The sequence below is a fragment of the Heterodontus francisci genome, chromosome 6, assembly GCF_036365525.1.
Source record: "Heterodontus francisci isolate sHetFra1 chromosome 6, sHetFra1.hap1, whole genome shotgun sequence".
Taxonomy (NCBI): Eukaryota; Metazoa; Chordata; class Chondrichthyes; order Heterodontiformes; family Heterodontidae; genus Heterodontus; species Heterodontus francisci.
The window spans coordinates 56,465,274-56,488,201 of NC_090376.1; the positions used below are offsets into that span (position 1 = coordinate 56,465,274).

At 42.9% G+C, this 22,928-nt stretch overlaps 2 protein-coding genes across 10 annotated transcripts in view; one reads left to right on the plus strand and one right to left on the minus strand.

The window, feature by feature from the left end:
- The window catches only part of atm (ATM serine/threonine kinase), a 184,012-nt gene extending 162,088 nt beyond the window's left edge, over positions 1 to 21,924 (minus strand). For 7 of the 8 annotated variants that reach the window (XR_010975205.1, XM_068033717.1, XM_068033716.1 and 4 more), the window contains exons 1-7: positions 21,703 to 21,924; positions 10,954 to 11,054; positions 10,400 to 10,512; positions 9,344 to 9,489; positions 4,432 to 4,596; positions 3,284 to 3,449; positions 1,709 to 1,947 (exon numbers count right to left, since the gene is read on the minus strand). Coding sequence is in view for 7 of the 8 variants with exons in the window: in XM_068033717.1 (XP_067889818.1) it covers positions 1,709 to 1,947; positions 3,284 to 3,449; positions 4,432 to 4,596; positions 9,344 to 9,489; positions 10,400 to 10,512; positions 10,954 to 11,025 (901 nt within the window). In the remaining variant the exon portion in view is untranslated. Of the gene's footprint in view, positions 1 to 1,708; positions 1,948 to 3,283; positions 3,450 to 4,431; positions 4,597 to 8,109; positions 8,181 to 9,343; positions 9,490 to 10,399; positions 10,513 to 10,953; positions 11,055 to 21,702 lie in introns of those variants that run through there. The other variant, XM_068033724.1, reaches the window with a different exon arrangement.
- A 121-nt stretch (positions 21,925 to 22,045) lies between these two features.
- npat (nuclear protein, ataxia-telangiectasia locus) overlaps positions 22,046 to 22,928 on the plus strand; it is a 62,599-nt gene continuing 61,716 nt past the window's right edge. For both annotated transcript variants that reach the window (XM_068033725.1, XM_068033726.1), the window contains exon 1: positions 22,046 to 22,224. In XM_068033725.1, the coding sequence (XP_067889826.1) occupies positions 22,188 to 22,224 (37 nt within the window). In that variant the 5' untranslated portion in view covers positions 22,046 to 22,187. The remainder of the gene's footprint in view (positions 22,225 to 22,928) is intronic.

Below are 22,928 nucleotides of genomic sequence, written 5' to 3' on the forward strand. Positions count from 1 at the left end.
AGAGGATTAAGAGTGGCAAATGCCACACCCTTATTCAAGAAAAGGTGTAAATCAGTGGTGGGTAAGGTGTTAGAAATAGTGATCGGGGAAAAAATAAACAGGCACTTGGAGAAGTTTGAGTTGATTGAGAGCCAGCAGGGATTTGTAAAAGGCAGATCATGCTAGATGAATAATTGAATTTTTTGATGAAGTAACAGAGAAGATTGATGAAGGAAATGTGGTTCATGTTGTCTGTATGGATTTTAAGCATGTTTTTGGCAAAGAACCACATAAAAGGCTGGTTAATAAAATTGAGGTGCATGGAATAGGAGGGTCAGTGTCAGCTTGGATTAAAAAAAAACTGGCTTAAGGACAGAAAACAGCAAGTCATGGTAAATGAAATAAAAACACTAAGTGCTGGAAATACGCAGCAGGTCTGGCAGCATCTGTGAAGCGAGAAACAGAGTTACCATTTCAGGTCTGTGACCTTTCAATAGAACCATGTTTAGAGTCATGGTAAATGGTTGTTTTTCAGACTGGAGGATGGTAGACAGTGGTGTTCCCCAAGGGTCAGTGCTAGGACCACTGCCTTTTTTGATATATATATAAATTACTTGGATATTGGCATACAGAGTAAAATTTCAAAATTCGCCAATGATACCAAACTTGGAGGTGTGGCAGACAGTGAGGGTGATGCCAATCGACTGCAATAGGGTAAGATAGGCTAGCAGAATGGGCAGACAAGTAGCAGATGGAATTTAATACAGAAGTGTGAGGTGATGCATTTTGGCAGAAGGGATAGTGAGAGGCAATAAAAACAAGAAATGCTGGAAATACTCAGCAAGTCTGGCAGCATCTGTGGAGAGAGAAGCAGAGTGCGATAGAGAGAAGCAATATCGACTTAATGGTACAGTTCTAAAGTGTGCAGGGATAAAGGGACCTGGGGAGGTTCATGTGCATAAATCTTTGAAGCTAGCATGTCATGTTGAGCGAGTAATTAGCAACGCATATGGGATCTTCGCATTCATAAATACAGGTATGGAATACAAAAGCAGGCACGTTATACTGAACCTATATGAAGCTCTGGTTAGGCCACAAATAAGAGTAATGCACCCAGTCCTGGTCACCACGTTTTAGGAAATCCTTGAGAGGGTGCTGGGGAAATTATCAGAATGTTTCCAGGGCTGAGGGATTTTAGCTGAAAGGTTAGATTGGAGAAGCTGGGGTTGTTCTCCTTGGAGCAAAAGACATTGAGGTGAGATCTTATAGAGTTGTACAAGATTATGACAGGTTTAGATAAGGTAGACAAAGAAAAGATGTCCCATTAGCTGATCGTACAGGACCAGGGGACACAGATTTAAGGTTTTGGGCAAGAGATGCAGGGGGAGTATGAGGAAGACCTTTTTTTTTTTTACACAGCGAACTGTTATGACCTGGAACTCGCTGTCTACGGGGTGGTGGTGGAACTGAGGCTGATCAATGATTTCAAAAGGAAATTGTATAGGCACTTGAGGGAAAGAAACTTGCAGGGCTATGGGGATAGAGTGGTGGAATGCGACTGACTGAATTGCTCTACAGATAGCTGCCATAGACTCAACAGGCTGAATGGCCTCCTTCTGTGCCATAATGACTCTCTGATTATTTGTAACTTGTGCACAAGCACAGTCAAATACACATGCCAGGAGATTATAAAAGATAACTAAAAACTGCCATTAATCTACCACTGTACCTTTTTCCTGAGTTTTGGCCCCTTTCGGATGATGGGCTCGAAGCTGTAATCGAAAGAATTCAATGATTTCTTCCTTGAGGGAATCCTGGGGACGCTTCTGAGTCCAAATGTATAGCAGCGTCGGAAAGATCTCCTCCCCCAGTTTACACATGCGAATACGACAATTCATTACGCACACGTTGAGAAAGACATTGAGGGCTGACATAATGTGTTCAATGACAGCGAAGACTTTTTCTTGTCTGCATTACAGAAATACGAGTGAAAACAAATCTGTGAAACATGCTTACATTTTTTGTTGAAACTGCCTTCAGTAAGTGAAAATTTTTTAATGTCAACGACATTTGCCTGACTGATACCACAGTGCATCACCTCTGGTCATGGTTTTCTTCACTAGGGCAGCATAGGATATTACAACAACAATTTGTTACAGAAGGCTATATGCCTGAAAGGAGATTTTGTGCAATATTGCATTAGCATCAAATAATCCAATTTCTGTTTGGTTAAATAATCTCTCTTTCACTTCTGCCTTCAGTTGAATGCGGAACAGTCAAGTAACAGATTTCTCCACAAATCCGCTGTATTTCAAGATAGGGCTGGTCCTTCTGATTTTCTTCCTGCGTTTGCAAATTAAGCTAAACTGGGAAGACTTCTAGTACTGTAATAACAACGATATATTTGCTACGGTACACTGATACATAGAGCAAGTAAGAAGCCCAAATTCAGCTGAGGATCAGTGTTGGGCATAAATTTCAAGTGCAAACTTAGACTTTTGGAAGAGATCAAGACCTTTAAGTAAAAACTATAATGAAATCATTAAAAGACATAAAAGACAATTTGATGGATAACTTTAATTACGTTATTTTGTAAGATGTAATTTCATAGAATCATAAAAGTTTACAGCACAGAAGAGGCCATTCGGCCTGTCATGTTGATGCCAGCCTACAAGTAGCTATCCAGCCTAATCCCACTTTCCAGCATTTGGTCCATAATTTGTATGTGCATATCCAAAGACTTTTTAAATGCTATGAGACTTTCTGCCTCTACTATCCTTTCAAGCAGTGAGCTCCAGATTCCCATCACCCTGTGAGTGAAAAAATTCCCCCTCAAATCCCCTCTAAATCTTCTACCTCTTACTCTAAATCTATGACCCCTGGTTATGAACCCCTCAACCAAGGGGAATAGGGCCTTCCTATCCACTTAATCTAGACCCCTCATAATTTTACACACTTCAATTAAGTCTCCCCTTAGCCTCCTCTGTTCCAAATAAAACAACCCTAGTCTATCCAATCTTTCCTCATAACCAGAATTCTCCAGTCCAGGCAACATTGTTGTATATCTACTCTAGTTTTAGAGAACTTTTATTCTTGATCTTTCTTTGTCCTTTTCCATAACTAACCTAAATCATAGGGCGACATACTCTTGGTACAAAATAGCAGCTATAGTATGTCACATGTTTAAGAGTGAACATACTAATTGTAGCGTTATCTACTAGATTAATCTGCTGGTAATTATAATGATTTATGAAACACGTGCCTACATACCTAAAAAAAAAATTATATATAAAAAGCCTACTACCTTGCATTCTGCATTGCCTTTGCAAAGAACTCGAACAGTCTGGAGGTCAGGCCTTCAGACTGGAAACAGCAGCCTCTGACAAGAGTATGAAGTATTCTGGCCACAAGCACCCGGTTGGTATCGTTAGATGGTCTCAGGTATATCTTGAAGTACACGTTCATTAAATCTAGAAGGCAGATAGAGATAGTTCATCAGCCATTAATTACTCTTAAATTTTTAAAGCTGCAGAATGGCAGGTTTCATTCCAAAAATGATTTACTATAGGTTTTCTCTAAGAAAAATTAAAAACATACTGATGAGGAAGTTTCAAACTCATTTAAGGGTCTAACCTATTCTGCTCTGTCCAGATGTTCTAAAGAATGATTCACTCTCCTGGACTCAGAGGTGCAAATTTGTCACCAGCTGACTTAAAAAAAAACAAGCATTCAAAAGAAATCATAGGCCTGGTAAACATCTCTATAAAAAAAGGAAATTTGGTCTATACAAACCCTGTGCACAGTACACATTAATTTTTTGTGATCGTGAACAGGATAATTCACTGCAAAGAATCGCCAAACTTTGGTTCACACTTAAAAGTGATATATAACCACCACTAAAATGAATAATTACTGCACAACTTTTAAAATAAAAGAATTGGGTGACACAGTGCATTAGACACTGGCCTTTCACCTCTGACACCTGGATTCAAATCCAGTCCTGACTAATGGGATGAAAGTCTCCTGTCTGTTGGTTGTGTGACGTGGGGTTGGGTAGTCCCAATCCAGCTACAAATGAACATACACTTCAAAGCACAAAACTGACACAATTTGCAAATTTCATTCAGAGGCTATTGGATGACTACTGCAGGAAATAGAACAATAAGTCACACTGGTACAGTAAGGGTGCTTTTAAGGCTGAGATGAGGCAGTGTTAGGACAGAATAGCAAGTTTTACACTTCATCTAGCTGTGCTTCACCTGATTTGGCAGTCCATGATGCTCATGCTGGGTACCTGAAATAACAGTTTAGCACGAACTTTGACGAGCACAAAAAAAATTCCCTCCAATGTGATTCTTCTGAATTTTGTACCATTTACATTTGTGAAAGCATTTTTAGAAGTAATTGAAAAATCATTCACTAATTGTAAAAGTTCAGTACAAATAAAAGTACCTGACCACTGTTGTTGGGAAATTTCACACCAGTACTTCCGAACCGAGAGAATGTCCTTCAGCAGAATGCTGCTGTAGTCAGCCCCATATGCAGCACAGGTAAATTTATTCTGCAGCGTATCCATGATGTGCTTCAGAAGGTCCTGACATTTCAGACGTGGCCCTCCTAAATGAAACAATATTAATGAAACAGTAATGAATAATGCAAGCACTTCCCCTCCAGCTCCTATATTCCCTTAAAAACATTACAATTAGAGCGAATCAAGCAAGAACCCCTGTTTCAAATAAAGACACAGGACTAATTTCATTGTAGTGTTAGATTTTGTAATAAATAAACTGCACATGAATGCTGACTGCATTCAATAGCTGTGGCCTACATTGACTTTCTCCCATCTAGATTATGAGTACCATAATGGGGAGATGGTGACATAGTGGTAATATCACTGAACTAGTAATCCAAAGGCCCAGGCCAGAGCCCTGGGGTCACAGATTCAAATCCTACCATGGCAGCTGGTGGAATTTAAATTCAATTAATTAATCAAAATCTGGAATTGAAAGCGAGTCACAGTAATGGTACCCTGAAACTGCCATCAATTGTCATAAAAACACATCTGGTTCACTAATGTCCTTTAGCGAAGGAAATCTGCCTTCTTTACCTGGTCTGGCCTACATGTGACTCCAGACCCACAGCAATGTGGTTGACTCTAAACTGCCCTCTGAAATGGCCTAGCGAGCCACTCAGTTGTCAAAAGACAATTAGGGATGCGCAACAAATGCTGGTCTTGCCAGCGACGCCCACATCCCATGAAAGAATTTAAAAAAAGGAAAGCTCACACTTAAAAATGTTCCAAGTACAGGAATTTCTATATTGTGATGTTGGAAATGGGGGGATGGCTGGGAGGAAATTCACAGAGATTTGTTTGTTCGTATAGAATTTCAAACTCCACTCCACCATTTAGGTTCATTTAACAAACTATAGAATATAATGACCATTGTCCCAAAAGATGACTATTTTTATTTCCAACTTTGTAATTCAACTAATACAACAAACCATACATAAAGCACCTTAGACTGTAGCTTTGAGAGACAAATGGTGGAGTAGCTGATGGGAAGTTCCTGTTCTAAGAATTTCCTGATTTGGGAACATTCAAAAGGAAATACACATAATCTTGAGCCTAGAACTAGCCAGTCAGATGAACATTGGAGTAGGATAGTGTGGTTGACCGTGCCAAAGGTTATCAAGAGGTTGAAGAAAGATAATGCACCAGTCATGGTGTATATCATTTGTGACTTTGATTAGGTTCGTTTCAGTGCTGTGGCAGGGACAGAAACCTAACTGAAGAGATTCAGATGTGGAGTTACAGGATAGGTAGGCCCAGATTTGGGATACAATACTTTCAAGGACTATGCAGAGAAGAGGTACGATGGAAATAGGGTATTGGTTATTGCGTGGTTTTAATGAGGAGTAATTTGATGGTGGTGCTTTTGAAAGCAAGAGGGAACTATTTACACCGTCAGCTAGGATGAGGATCAGGAAGGGAAACAATTAATAAAAAACAGAAAATGCCAGAAATACTCAGGTCTGGCAGCATTGGTGGAGAGAAACAGTTAAATACTTCAGGTCTGTGACCTTTCATCAGAACTGGGAAAAGTTAGAAATCCAATAGGTTTTGAGCAAGTGAAAGGCTGGGGGAGGGTGAGAAGAACAATGAAAGGGAATGTCTGTGATAGGACGGAGGGCAGGAAAGATTAAATGACAGAAAATTTCATGGTGCAAGGCCAAAGGGAGTGGTAACAGGACAAGAAAAAAAACAAAGGATCCGTCTAGAGGAGGCGTGAATAGGATAGCTACCGTCTGAATGCAAAGTAAACAAAATGTAAGAAAGGAGAAAAAAAATCTGCAAAGAAACACAAAGTGAAATGGGGGCAGAGTTTACGATCTAAAATTGTTGAAATCAATGTTGAGTCCAGAAGGCTGTAAAATGCTCAGCAGAGCATTAAACTTCATTGGAATACTGTTGCAGGGCAAGGACAGAAAGGTCAGTGGGAGCAAGGTGAAGAAATAAAATTACAAGCGACTCAAAGCTCGGGATCACGCCTGCACACTGAACAGAGGTATTCTGCAAAGCGGTTACACAGTCGGCGCCTGGTCTCCCCATTATAGAGACCACCATAATGCAGAGGGAAACTTGGTAGCCACTTTCTTTCATGTTTGGCATAAATCACAGCATTAGGGAAAAATAGATTCTACAGTACACAATATTAAATAGATAGTTAATATAGCACTTTCAAGTTTGAAAGTTGATATTTGAAATACTTTCAAATATTTTGATGTTTCAACTCTGAATCAAGACTCAGAGAGATTTCACAAATGTTTAAATGAACACCTGGATTTCTCCCTGCAACCCTCCCCACATTACTCAGCCAGTCCACCCAGTGAGTAGTTGAGCCATACAGACCAGGGAGGGCACAGGTTCCAATTTGTGCCAAGTTACTCAATCTCAGCTGCTAGGTCCATAGCAGGAATGTTACAATTTGCTCAGCAAGTGGCGGCACAATGGTATACAGTTGGTATGTACTTGCCTTTGGAGTCCTCAACATTGACCCCAGAAAGTCTCACGGCATCAGGTCAAACATGGGCAAGGAAACCCTGCTGATTAACAGCTACCGCCCTCCCTCAGTTTATGAATCAGTATTCCTCCATGTTGAACACTAATTGGAAGAAGCACGAAGAGTGGCAAAGGCCCAAAATGTATTCTGGGTGGGGCACTTCAATGTCCATTACCAACAGTAGCTCGGTAGCACCACTACTGACTGAGCTGGTCGAGTCCTGAAGGACGTATCTGCCAGACTGGGCCTGCGGGAGGCGGTGAGGGGACCAACAAGATGGGAAAACCTACTAGACCTTGTCCTCACCAATCTATCTGTTGCAGATGCATCTATTCACGACAGTATTGGTAAGAGTGACCACTGCACAAGCTTTGTGGAAACCAAGTCCCATTTTCATACTGAGGATACCCTCCATCGTGTCATGTGGCACTACAACTGTGCTAAATGGGATCGATCCAGAACAGATCTGGCAGCTCAAAACTGGGCATCCATGAAGCGCTGTGGACCAACAGCAGCTACAGAATTGTATTCAACCACAATCTGTAACCTCATGACCCAGCATATCCCTCGCTCTACCATCACCATCAAGCCAAGGGATCAACACTAGTTCAATGAAGAGGGCAGGAGAGCATGCCAGGAAAAGCACCAAGCTTAAAATGAGGTGGAAAAGATATAAAGTGGAATACTCTCCACTTGCCGGGATGAGTGCAGCTCCAACACTCAGGAAGCTTGACAGCATCCAGGACAAAGCAGCCCACTTGATTGGCATCCCATCCACCACCGACACACAGTGGCAAGAGTGTGTACCATATACAAAATGCACTGCAGCAACTCACCATGCCTCCTTCGACAGTACCTTCCAAACCTGCGATCTCTTCCACCTAGAAGGACAAGGTCAGCAGATACGTAGGAACACCATCATCTGCAAGTTCCCCTCCAAGCCACACACCATCCTGAATTGGAACTATATTGCGGTTCCTTCACTGTAACTGGATCAAAATCCTGGAACTCCTCACCAGCACTGTGGCTGTACCTACACCAGATGGACTGCAGAGGTTCAAGAAGGCAGCTCACCACTGCCTTCTCAAGGGCAATTAGGGATGGGCAACAAATGCTGGCCTTGCCACTGATGCCCACATCCTATAAACAAATAAAAAGCAACTGTTCACCATGCAGCAACACTTGCTGAAAGTGCAGAGGTGCAAAGAACAGGATCGAGCTCAGGGTGATGCCCACTACACTCAATATTCAAGATCATGGTTTATATGTAAATAATGGCGTGGTGTCTTTAGAATCTTAGTAATTCATAGGATGGTAGAACGAGGAGAGAAATGGATATCAAAATACTTTGTTTATTTACATTTAAGCCTACAACAAAAAAATCTAGGTACAGTTTTTTTTATGCCGGGCTGTTAGTATCATAAATAAATGTTGAAATAAATACAGTGGCGCAGTGGTTAGCACCGCAGCCTCACAGCTCCAGCGACCCGGGTTCAATTCTGGGTACTGCCTGTGTGGAGTTTGCAAGTTCTCCCTGTGTCTGCGTGGGTTTCCTCCGGGTGCTCCGGTTTCCTCCCACATGCCAAAGACTTGCAGGTTAATAGGTAAATTGGCCATTATAAATTGCCCCTAGTATAGGTAGGTGGTAGGGAAATATAGGGACAGATGGGGATGTCGTAGGAATATGGAATCAGTATAGGATTAGTATAAATGGGTGGTTGATGGTCGGCACAGACTCGGTGGGCCGAAGGGCCTGTTTCAGTGCTGTATCTCTAAATAAAATAAAAAATAAATAAATAACACTCCTATCTAATTTGTGGGTGAGATGGACAGTGAAGTACTATTGGTGTCTATTATAAATATGGGCCTTAAAAGCACGCAACTTTCCAGCTCACCACGTCATGCAAACTCTATAGGAGGGAGATTAGAAACGAGATCATAGTTCAAATCCAAAAGAAACTCTTGGAAATCAGCTGAGCGAGTTGGTCATTTCATAGATTCATTATTTTTAAACAGAGCATTAGAAACTCAAAATTTAAACCTGCTAAGAAAATTAAGCAATATAATTCAGATGCTATTTCAGCAGCAACCATGTCCTCCAGCCCGATTAGTCAACAGAGGAAAACTAGATTAGCATTTTGGTTTTTTTAAAAATAAAAACCAACATGCAGACAATGTGTTAAGAACTGCAAAGAAAAATACATTACATACCATAATTAACAATACAAATAAATTAATAAAGATTTTCATGAGGAAAAAATAGTTTATTTGAAAAATTTAAAAAATATTTATATTGTGCTCACTTTTATTGGCCCATCGGATAAAATATTTCATGATACTGCTGATTTCTTGCATTTTCTTCTGCCGGTTAGCTTGGGTAGCTGCTGACACATTGGGGTTGGCTGCCTGGAGACATTCAGTCTCTTTCTGGATGTACCTTTGAAGAAACCTAGAACGCAACAAATTGTGGAAATTAAATTAAACATGATCATAGCAGCAATAGAATCTAAGTAGAATTTTTCTTTTAAATTTTAAGCAAGATTCCAGGCTGTTGTTCACTAGATTAAGTAAAGGGATGTGGGAACAGAGTGGGCATTTGGGATTAGGCACTCACTTGCATGGAGGATAATCACCAACATGGACTGGTAGGGCCAAATGGGCTGACTTGTACTGCAACTTCTACGCAATTCAGCACAACTAAACCACAAATCTTAAGAAACTAAAACTGTATCTAGCTGTGGTTATGAAAATGAGAGACAATCCAATGAGTATAGGCTTTCAATCTCCACAATGGAAGGAGAAATGGTCATTACACGTTAGTGTACATTATCTTACAGAAATTTCTCCATGTATCTAGAAATTTTGCGTACACACACTAGAGAAGGACAAATATATTTAAAGAATGGCACAGTTCATTTACAGCATATTGCACTGAAAAAATGACTTCCCATTTTAAAGTCAAGATATTTTGAGGTGATAAAGTTATTCTTATCACTGGTAAATAAAAAGGGGAGAAAGGGACTAAAAGACGCTATTGCTTAATTCATGCAGAATTTGATGTACCCTCTGCTCAGTGTGTGTGATTGGTCCAGATGCACAAGAAACCACAATGAACTTGCAAGCAACGTTAAAGATATATTATAAGGATGATAAAGTAGTCAGATGTTTTCATATATTTCAAAAAATATTGACAAGACAGTACAAATCTGCATCTTTCCACAATATATGTAGAGTTTGGCCTTTTGCACATATGAAGATATATTTTGTAGTTCAATACTTGCTCTTGTAATAGAATGTGAGAAGAAGTTTTGAGATATTTGATTAGGCATCTACAACACTTTTTACAAGGGCACGTTTACCTGAAAACTGCATCCCAGTTCAACTGTTTTGAATGCTTTGATTCAGAATTTCGATCCAACTGCTCTATAGCTTCTGGTGTCCGAATAAGACGTTTAAATTTATCTACTTCTTTCTAAAAAGGAAGCAACATGTTAATAAACCCATGATTAGCCTGGTGAGAGACAATGCACAAACTACAATGTGTGTATTCAATCTTTGGATTAAAAAATTGCAAAATCAAGATGTACAGGGTCCCTGAGCATAAACTAATCCTTAGTACAGCAGAAGAGAAACAGATCCACTTTCAAGAGCTGCTCCTCTCAATTCGTGCAGGGACAGAAGGTAGGAGAGGGTGGAAGAAAGAGAGAGTGAGAAAGAGAGAAAAAGTAGAAGGGAGGGGTGTCAGATTAGGCAAAGGAGCAGGGCAATAATATATAATGCAACAAGAAATAACATTCAAACAACTAGCAATAATAAATGTTATTAACTGTCGAGATTTCAATTTTTAAAAAATCATTGGCCACAAAATGTCTTGCTTACTTTTCAAAAAGTTTAATGAGATATATTTCATTACCTTTCTCTCTGTAGCCCTGTCATTGTCAAACTGGCGACAGCAGAGGTAGAGCTCATGAAGTGCAAGGCTCATGGTTCCTTGGAAAAGCAGTGAAATGAATCCTACAAAATAAAAATGAACTTGAGAGCTCACACTTCCAATGAAAAAACATCAGCCTATAAAAAGATTCCTATGACAACATAGAAACTGCACTTCTGTAAACACAGTACAGCAAACTTAAGATTTAATGTGCTGCAAGTGGCACAGTAGGACATAGGGTTGCGCTTTTCATTCTTAGGCTAAGTTACTGCTGGAGTTATCAGTTTCTTCCACAAACAGGGGGTAAAAAAGGCACATGGCATGTTGGAGTATAAACTTGTGAAACATGTTAGATGTTTTCTACATAAAAGATCCTATATATGAATTCAATAAAAATAGAAAATGCTGGAAACAGTCAGCAGGACAGGCAGGATATTTCATCAGAACCCTAAAAATCATTGATCTGAAACATTGGGCTGAATTTTAGCAATCCGTGGCGGGTCCCAGCGGCGGCACCAGATGAGGGTGGTGTTGCTGCACATCATGCGGCAGCTGGCCCATTTGAATGCAGGAGGATGAGGGAGGGTGACGAGATGCCGATGGCATCGTCAGCTTAGATAAATATAGCTACCTTCCATGACAGTGCTTCTGATATGACCTCCTTTTTCCTCAACCGAGGATTCCCCCCCACTGTTGTTGACAGGGCCCCTCAACCGTGTCCGGACCATTTCCCGCACCTCTGCCCTCAACCCTTCCCCTCCCTCCCAGAACCATGACAGGATTCCCCTTGTCCTCACTTTCCACCCCATCAGCCTCCATATCCAAATGATCATCCTCCACCATTTCCGCCACCTCCAGCATGATGCCACTACCAAACGCATCTTCCCCTCCCTTCCCCCGTCAGCATTCCGAAGGGATCGTTCCCTCCGCGACACCCTGGTCCACTCCTCCATTACCCCACCACCTCGTCCCCTTCCCATGGCACCTTCCCCTGCAATTGCAGGAGGTGTAATACCTGCCCATTTACCTCCTCTCTCCTCACTATCCCAGGCCCCAAACACTCCTTTCAGGTGAAGCAGTGATTTACTTGTACTTCTTTCAATGTAGTATACTGTATTCGCTGCTCACAATGTGGTCTCCTCTACATTGGGGAGACAAAGCGCAGACAGGGTGACCGCTTTGCGGAACACCTCCGCTCAGTCCACAAGCAGGACCCTGAGCTTCCAGTTGCTGGCCATTTCAACACTCCCCCCTGCTCTCATGTTCACATCTCTGTCCTGGGATTGCTGCAGTGTTCCAGTGAACATCAACGCAAGCTCGAGGAACAGCATCTCATTTACCGATTAGGCACACTACAGCCTGCCGGACTGAACATTGAGTTCAATAATTTCAGAGCATGACGGGCCCCGCATTTTACTTTCATTTTTAGTTATCTTTTCTTTTTTACATTTTTCACAATCTTTTTTTCTGCATTTATTTCATTTCATTTTAGTTTGTTCCGTTTGCTTACCCATTGTTTTTTTTCATGTTTGTACTTGCTGCTGTTCAATATTCAATCCGTTAACACCTTATCTGTACTAATGCTTTGTCTTTCAACACACCATTAACATATTGTTTGCCTTTGCTCCATGACCTTTTGGTCAGCTATGTGGCCTGGTCCAATCTACACCTTCTCCTTTGTTATCTCTTGCCCCACCCCCACCTCACTTGCTTATAACCTGTGACATTTCTAATATTTGCCAGTTCCAAAGAAGGGTCGCTGACCCGAAACGTTAACTCTGCTTCTCTTTTCACAGATGCTGCCAGACCTGCTGAGTGGTTCCAGCATTTCTTGTTTTTATTTCAGATTTCCAGCATCTGCAGTATTTTGCTTTTATATTAGATAAATATAGGTGTTGGTGCCACATTTAAAGTGCTGCCAGCGCTACTTTAACAACTACTTCGCTTAATGAATTTGCTGCTGCTGCTTTGCCTTTGTGCCGCTGACACCTACCCCCCCCGTACCACACCCCAGCTGCAGACCCTGTGCCACTGACCCCCCTGACTGGAGACTCTGTGCTGCTGATCTCCTTCTGCACCATCGCACTACTCCTTTGCAACTTCCACAAGGGAAGATAATCTCACATTGGTGGATATGTGCTCAGGCTTAGATGCAGGATCACAAGCTGGTGAGAGCATCACACAGCCATCCAAGCAGCTGACAGAGGCCGTGACAGTTGAGGCCACTGACAGTCAGAGGACTGTGGAAGGCCTGGTCCATATTGAGCCCCTCAATGAAGACGAGCTTCTGGTGTCAGCAGCACAGAACATACTGGAATAGGAGAGAGAGGTAAAGAAACATCTGGTGGAGCTGCCAGAAGCAATGCACAGTTATGCATGGACAATGCCATCAGTGGTGCCATGCGAGTGTATAGTTTCCTTCATTGAAAGATTGGCAACCATTTTGGAGGGCCAGATCCCGGAGACAAGCGCAGAACTGAATACCACCGCCTTGGCCATGAGTTCGACGTAGCAGTGGCAATGCGAGAGAGGGACGATGCACCTGGAGTCTTCTCCAGGTCCTTGAACTCCTATGGTCAGTGGGGGGGGGTTCATGTGATCCTTGAAAGGGAGGAGGAGAGGCTGACCTCCACATCTGTGGGATTCCCTCAGGGCGCTAGAGAGTGTGGACAGTCGCTCCTCAGGCCCTCCAACAGTGACTCCCGCTCCAGTAGCTGTGACGTCTGAGGAGGCTCCTGCACCTGTGCAGAAACCCTTCAGCCAGCCGGGGCCCTCCAGGCCTCAGACAGCCAGAGGACACCTGCCAGACATCCCAGGCCATGGGGCAGTGCATTCAGCAGCCTGCTTTCACCTTAGCTGCCAGCGCATGGCGAGCACATCGTAGAGGCTCACAGAAGCATGTGAAGAAGAGCACCTAGACACAATTGGGATTTCACAGGTCGGTGCAACTTGGTCTTGTTATTGGTTATTACATTGCTGAGAATCTCTCATGCTTTTGCTGCTACCCTGTCAGAAGCCACCTCCACGTGTGCTCCCTCAGGGGAAGTGCACGAGAAAAGAGGTGACACGGAATACAGTGAGGTGAGTATTTATTGAGTTCACTTGGAATAGGCATCACGGTGGCAGAAACCAGGTATGTATGAGATTGTCCCAAGCCTTCCTTGCGCATCTCTCAATGGCCCTCGTCTCTGGTACAAGGGCTTCATCATCCCGTGCTGTCTGCTCGGCATCCTTTTCATCGGATGAGGAGTGGCATACAATCATGTCCTCTCGATGCAAGGCCTCCCCCCTCTGCAGTGCTAGATTGTGCAGAGCACAGCAGATCACCATGATGCATGAGACCCTCGCTGGGGAACCCTGCAGGGCTCCACCAGATCAGTCCAGGCACCATAATCTCATTTTCAGCGGCCCAACGGCCTTCTCGAAGGTGGCTCGGGTGGACCCGTGGCAAGTGTTGTACCACTCCTCTGCTGCGGTGCGAGAGTTCCTCACAGGTATCAGTAGCCATGTCTTCAATGGGTAACCCTTTTCCCTAAGAATCCATCCCTGAAGTCAAGCGGGCTGCTGGAAAAGCTGGGGCACCCGGGACTGCTGAAGTATGTAGGCATTGTGACTGCTGTGGAAATGGGCACACACCTACAGCAAATGCTTTCGGTGGTTGCAAACCAGTTGTACATTGATGGAATGAAAGCCCTTCCTGTTGATGAAGGCCGCTGGGTGGTCCATGGGAGCCTTAATGGCCACGTGTACAATCGATAACATCTTGCATCTGGGGGAATCTAGCAATGGCCCCGAAGCTGATGGCCCACTCCGTCTGATTATTAGAGTCAGTCTGGTACCACGCATAGATGCCTCCTTGATGCAGCTGTGGGCTGCTGCGTGGAACACTCCACAGGTGTCCCCAGTGGATCCCTGGAAAGAACCAGAGGCCTAAAGGGTCGAGTGCCACGATGACCTTCAGGTCCATGGAGATTGGACAACCACCAATGCCTATGGGCTGCAACAGATCCTGCAACATGGCGCAAAAGTTGGTGACGGCTTCCTTGGAGAGCCGCAGTCTTCGCTGACACTGCCACCTGGACATTTGGAGATAGCTGAGCTGAGACCGGTGCACACACTGCCGCAGATAGGCCTTCTTGGCACTGCCAGCTGCTGTGGCTCTAGTCGCTCTTTGCCAGCTTGACCAGACGCCACCTGCCCCTGCCTCCCTCTGAGTCTCTGCTGCATAGTGCGACGATCTATAAAGATTGGGTGTATGAGACCAATACCAACTGGTCGCTTCCCCTGGAGAGAGGACCTTGCCTTTGGAACCTTCCCCTTGCCACCCTCCTCTGAACACAGGTTAATGCCCCTCAGCACCCACCCTTGCAGAGGGCCCACCACACTCTTGCTGCAAACCCTCTGCGTCCTCTCTTGCTTGGAGGGTTGCAAACCCTCTGTGCCCGCAAACAGTCTGTGCCTGCTCGACTCGACGGCTGCACTGCTGATACGCAATGGCCACCACACCTAGCTGTTCCCCTTCCTGCATTCATCCAACAATCCCCATGGCTACCGGCCCACGTGGCTGAGGCCTCGCCTTGGTGTCACCACCTTTAAAGGAATGGGGTTCTGAAGGCACATGATCCCTGAGCACCGTTCACTAAATTGGAACACCCCTCCATAAAATCCTAGTCAGGCCGATGCAAATACACACTAAATACCTTTCAGAAATACACACTAAATACCTTTCAGCAAATGTCCTTGCAGTCCCAGCACATTGTAGTGGCAACGCCACCTTGGACCTATCCCGGCACTGACAAAATCCGGAACTGACGTCATGACGTCGGGTTTCTGGACGAGCATGTCCCCTCTCAATTTATTGGCCCCCCACGCCTCCAATCCCACTCCTGCTGGCTGTATAAAATGCAGTCCATTAACTTTGTTTCTTATAGGTTAATCATGGGTGATTTTAATATGCACATAGACTGGATTAGTCAAATTGGCAAGGGTAGGCTCAAGGGAGAGTTCATTGAAAGTATTAGATTGTTTTTTTGGAGCAATATGTTGTGTAACCAACCAGGGAGCAGGCTATTGTAGATTTGGTGTTGTGTAATGAGGTGGGATTAATAAATGATCTCATTGTTAAGGATCCTCTAGGGAAAAGTGATCATCGCATGCTAGAATTTCAAATTCAGTTTGAGGGCGAGAAGCTGGAGTCCCACACGAGCATTCTGGAGTTAAACAAAGATAATTATACAGGCATGAGGACAGATTTGGCCCTAGTGGACTGGGCAGGAAGACTACAAGGTGGGACAGCTGACGAGCAGTGGCAGACGTTTAAGGAGATATTCAATCTATCCCAACTAAAATATATTCCAGAGGAAGAAAGATTCTAGGAGGGGGAAAAAACATCCATGGCTAAGCAAGGAAGTTAAGGATAACAAAAACTAAGGCATACCATATTGCAAAGGCCAGTGGCAGGCTGGATGATTGGGAAACTTTTATCGATCAACAAAGGGTTACTATAAAAGTAATAAAAAGAGCAAAGGTAAATTATGAAAGAAAACTAGCGCAAAATATAAAAATGGATAGCAAAAGCTTCTATAAGTATATAAAAGGGAAGAGAGTAGCTAAAGTGAACGTTGGTCCGTTGGAGGATGAGACTGGGGAGTTAATAGAAGGGAAGGCAGAGACACTAAATCAGTATTTTGCTTCAGTTTTCATAGTGGAGGACACAAGTACCATCCCAATAGTACCAGGTAATGCAGAGGTTACAGAAAGGGAGGAACTTAGAACAATCATCACTAAGGAAAAAGTACTGAGCAAACTATTGGGGTTGAAAGCAGAAAAGTCCTCAGAGCCTGATGTCCTACATCCTAGAGTCTTAAAGGAAGTGGCAGTGGAGATAGTGGATCCATTGGTTATAATATTCCAAAATTCTCTGGATACGGGAAATGTTCCAGTGGATTGGAAAAAAGCTGATGTAACGTCCTTATTCAAAAAGGGAGGGAGGCAGAAAGTAGGAAACTATAGACCAGTTAGTTTAACATCTGTCGTTGGGAAATTGTTAGAATCCATTATTAAGTAAGTAATAAAAGGACATTTAGAAAGTCAAAATGTAATCCATCAGAGTCAGCATGGTTTTATGAAGGATAAATCGTGTTTGACTAATTTGCTAGAGTCCTTCGAAGCTGTAACAAGCAAAGTGGACAATGGGGATCCTGTAGATGTAGTATATCTGGACTTAGAGAAGGCATTTGATAAGGTGCCGCATAAAAGGTTAAGTTCACATGGGATTAGGGGCAATTTATTGGCTTGGATAGAGGATTGGCTAACCAACAGAAAACAGGAGAGTCGGGATAAATGGGTCCTTTTCTGGTTGGCAAGATGTAACTAGTGGGGTGCCACAGGGTTTGATCCTCGGGCCCCAACTATTTACAATCTATATAAATGATTTGGATGCAGGGATAGATGGTACTATAGCCAAATTTGCAGATGACACTAAAATAAGTGGAACAGTAAGTTGCAATAAAGAAATAAGAAATCTACAAATGGATATGGATTATTAGATAAATGGGCCAAAATTTGGCAGATGGATTTTAACGTGGATAAGTGTGAGGTTATCCATTTTGGTCGGAAGAATAGAGAGGCAAATTATCTAAATGGAGAGAAACTTCAGCGTGCTTTGGTGCAGAGGGATCTGGGTGTCCTCATGCATGATTCGCAGAAAACTAGTTTGTAGGCACAGCAGGTGATAAGGAAGGCAGATGGAACTTTGGCATTTATTGCTAAAGGAACTTATTGCTAAAAAGTAGGGAAGTGTTGTTGCAACTGTACAAGACATTGGTGAGACCGCACCTGGAGTATTGCGTACAGTTTTTGGTCCCCTTACTTGAGAAAGGATGTAGTTGCATTGGAGGCAGTTCAGAGGAGGTTCACTAGATTAATTCCAGAGATGGGGCACTTGTCTTATGAAGAGCGATTGAGCAGTTTAGGCCTTAACTCTCTAGAGTTTAGAAGAATGAGAGGAGATCTAATTGAGGTATATATGATTAAGGGAAGTGACAAAGTAGACAGAGAGAGGATGTTTCCTCTTGTGGGGAAATATAGAACGAGAGGTCATATAGCCTTAGGATAAGGATTAGCAGATTTAAAACAGAGATGAGGAGAAATTACTTCTCTCAAAGGGTCGTAAATCTATGGAATTCACCACCCCAGAGAGCGGTGGATGTTGGGACATTGGGTAAATTTAAGGAGGAGATAGACAGATTTTTAATTAGAAATGGGTTGAAGGGTTATGGAGAACGGGCAGGAAAGTGGAGTGGAGGCCAAGATTAGATCAGCCATGATCGTATTGAATGGCGGAGCAGGCTCGAGGGGCTGAATTGCCTACTCCTGCTCCTAGTTCTTATGTTCTCTCTCCACAGATGCTGACCTGCTAAGTATTTCCAGCAATTTTGGCTTTTATTTCAGATTTCCAGTATCTGCAAATTTTGCTTTTCTTATATAAACGTTTTTATGCTGTTATATGGAGGATTTGCCATTTTTGCTCCAAACACTATATTAAATATATATTTTGTATTGTGATTGATCTACAGCTTTTGTTTGCAATATAAAGAACAGATGCTTGCAGGCACATTCTCCCATGGACTTTTTTTTGAGTTCCAAGTCACTTACAGCAATCTACCCAACTTAAAATGTAAAAATCCAATCGGAAAGATTTGAGGACATTGAGTGCATCCAAGCTTACTCCGAGATGCATGGTCCTAGATACCCACTACATAGACATATTCCACCATAAGGGGCTGAATTCCAGGAAGAGCTTTGCCTCTGAAAACCCTTTACCCAAAATACCACTGTGGAAGGCTACTGAGTAACTAAATGGCAATGCTCTTGGAGAACCTGGATCCTTCGGACCAACTTATTCCTGGCATTGACCTTGAATGGGGTGTATCCTAAAATGAGTGAGAGCTGGGGTGACAAATGACAATATGGCCAAGTTAAAGCTGAGAAGTGAATATGAGAAGTAACCACTTGAACATTGCTGGCTGCAGTGCCCCCACCCCTTGACATAATGACTGAAAAGGCCAACTGCTCCTGCTCATCTCCATAGCCAACTTACTCACAATTCAATACCTAATTTGAATTTTCACTGCCTTAAATCACATCCATACACAAAGATCATTTACTCAAATATTTTAAGCACAAAACTAAACAGATGCTATAATCCAATTTCATATTGCTAAGGCATGACATTGTTCTGTCAAATCAAAATTATAATAGCTCCTTTTTGAATGTGTTGACAAGATAAATTAAAAATATTAAGAATTAAAATTTAGTCCTATTCATGAATTCAAAATTCTTTTAACTTTAGTCGTTTTCCTATATAAATTATAAGTGCTTATCGACTGAAGTGAAACACCACAGGAGTTATGAACCTCAAAAGAGATGGGCAAGGAAAATTTTTCATTGAAATGAGTGCAGCAGGATTGCAGGACATGTTACATGCAATATGAAAAAAGTCACGTGCAAATTATGCTATAGAGTGCCACCCAAAATGGCCAGTTTCAAAAAAGTAATTTTTTTTTCTGCTACTAGTCCTTCCTTCCTTCCTTTTGGACTCCTTGTCTCGAGAGACAATGGGTAAGTGCCTAGAGGTGGTCAGTGGTTTGTGGAGCAGCGCCTGGAGTGGCTATAAAGGCCAAATCTACAGTGACAGACTCTTCCACAGGCGCTGCAGGTAAAGTTGGTTGTCGGGGCTGTTACAGTTGGCTCTCTCCTTACACCGGTCTCTTTTCCTGCCAGCTGCTCAGTCTCTTCGACTCGCCTCTCTTCAGCCTTGCCAGCTCTGGCTATCGCTGGCAACTGGCTCCTACGAGTACTCCTGTAAATATATCTATAACGATCTATTGTCTAGTGTATTTTGCAACATGACAAAAATATCGCACTGGGAGATAGCACTGTATCTTATTGTGACATAATGTTCTGTGACAGGGCCACCTGAAGCAAAAGGATATCAAGTAACTTTCAAACCATGCAAGAAAGAATTTTAAAAAGTTTCTTTTAAAATGTTCACTGTAAAAAGTCAACAGCAATGCTGTTTACTTCAAATATTAAAAGTGTTACATGAAGGGCGAGATGAAAGAAGAAATCAGATACAAAAACATTACTCATCGCTCAACAATCAACTCCTGAGGAAATGGGATTAAAACCCAGAATTGGTAAAACTGCATACGCATCAGATAGTGTTTGCACCCCAACAACACTCATCCTGTTCCCCTTCCATCTTTTTCTTCCCTCCCTTTGCTCTCTCTCTTTCCATCTTCAATCATTTCTCTTCTCTCCCCTCAGCAAACAATTCCCAAGGAAGGAGAAAAGCTCCTTTTCCTTTTCACCAGACTGAAGAACAGCAATAATGTAAAAGTGCATGCCCCTCAAATAAAGATGTGTTATCTGACTACCCCCTCCTCCTATCGTTCCTTTCACCCTCCTCACCCCCATTCTACTTCCCTACCTCTCTTTTCCATTTCTCTTCCTTCTTTCTTCTCCCCTCCTTCCCTCCATGTCCACCATTCATTCTCTTTCTCTGGCTTCCCTTTCCTGAAAGAGGGGTTCGACGTGGTGGGGTTTAATCAGGCAATGATGGGACAAAAGGAGGAGGGATGCACAGTAGGCCAGAGTCAGAATAAAAGGGAGTTGGGGGAAATATATGGCTGTAAGAGATGATAGTGAGGCAAAGCCATGGAGATATTTAAACATTATGAAAACATTTAATTATTGGAGACAGGGAGTCAATGTAGCTGGGAGAGGAGTGATAGGTAAGTAGTACTTACTGCAGCATAGGATGCATGCAACAGAGTTTTGACAAATTGGTGTCTATGGAGTTAGGAGGATCGAAGATCTGCTAGTTAGCATTGGGTGGTCAAGTCTGGAGGACAACAGGCATATCTAACAGTTTCAGCCCTTCACAAAGTGGTCCTTGTGATGGAGGATGTGGAAGTGGAAACTCAGATCAAGGTTTTGAGGTTACATATGGTCTGACAATCAACAATGGTTTGCTAAAAATGAAAACTCATTTTGATTGATAAGTTGCTCTAACAAACACAGACCTATCTGTTTGATACAGGTCTGAACTCGTCATTTTTATTAATCACAAACATAACTCGTAAGGTTTCTCTAAAGACCATTTTAAACTATTTAGGTCCAAATCATGGAATTTCCTCCCTAAACCTCTCTACCATCCGTAAGATGGTCCTTACAAGCTTTTGGTCACCTGTCTAAAAATCTTCTTTATATGGTCTGGCCTGAAATTTTGTTTGATAACACTCCTGTGAAGCGCCGTGGGACGTTTTACTCTGTTAAAAAATTTGGGTATAAATGCGGGTTATTATTGTTTGGGAACATGACTCCAGCACCAACTAACTCCATCCCCTACTCCTGGAACTGGCGGGAATTGTTTACAAATAATCAACGCGCGCACCGGAAACCGAGAATTCCCAAACCGCACGAACCTTCCGCAAAACAGTTAAAATGCAGCGGGAATCCCGCGTATTCAAACGCTAAGCAGCCATCGAATCAAATCACGACAAAACATTAAGCACCTCCCACTAGCTGAGCATGACATCCTATGTTATCCTAATCTAATGCTAATTTGCAACAGTATACGCCGAACTGGTTCACACACAATTTATCTGTAAACAATAAAAACTTGTCTCGCTCTCTGCCTGTAACAGAAACAGCATCATTGCTCACCTAGGCCGCGATTCTACCAATCACTCGCACAATCTGCAGCGCAGAGGTAGTCAGTGTTGCCAGAGGAAGGCGATATCACGTGGTGAGGATGCGCACTCACAGCAACAAAAATCGGGAAATCACCCTGGATCCAACTCAAACTTCATTTAAACTGCAGGCGCAGTCTAAAGTTTACATTACACACACATTACAGGTGGAAGACGTCCCGCCTCGACAAGGCATATGCACCGCCGCCGCACAGCCCACTGGGATCTGTAGTCCATTAATTTCCTTAACAATTGAACTACACTTCCCACAATGCACCCCGTCTCCCATCTTACCCGCTCCAGTTCCGCCGGAAGTGGAATCGGGATAAGCGCAGCTTTGTTTTTACGCGCCATTTTTAGCTGGAGAACAGGCACTGATGTGTTTAAGCTGTGAACAAGGAGGGAAGCTCGGTTGCTCCTCCCGGGCCCCGCTCACTCACTGCGGCTGATTGCGCGATCATGTTACTGCCGTCAGACATAGCCCGACTCGTTCTTGGTAAGTGGGGCCTGCAGCGGATACTCGAATCGCGGACGATCCGTCTCCCTGGGCCGCTGATGGGGAACGTGTTAGACGGGTGGGGAGTAGAGTTATTTAGCAGATTGAAGTGGGCGGAATGTCAGCTGCGCCTCCTGAGTGCGCCTATTGATGGAGATTTATTATCAGTTACCTTTGATACTAACTTATTTCCAGTCTGCTTAACATTTTTATTTTATAAAAATGAATCGCAGTCAACGAAACTTGGGATGGGGGCAAGGGTGGCACCGCGATTCAGCTTTGTTGCTAAATGCCTGGATTCTCTTTTCCTCTTGCCTAAACTGCGTGTCATTATCTGATTAACAGGCCCAGCTATCCATGATATTGTGTTGGCATTGCTTCACGTGTTTGGGGACATGGATGAAATTGTTTTTAATCTGCTTCACAACAGGCCTTTTAGATCAACTGTATGGAGTACCATGTCAATTCTGTGGTTACGTTTTAATTTTAAATGGGGTATGAGATGTGAATGTCTCCTTAAACCATGGGGTAGATTGTTTTGTTTTTGTGTAATTCTATTCAAAATGACGTTCTAATTTTGTAATTGGCAAGCGAATGGCATGCCTGAAATGAAATGGAGTTGTGTGGGAAGAATTTCCACCCCCATGACAGATCCACCCTTCCGATTCCATTAATGAACCAGGCTGGCTGCTTAAATTACAACA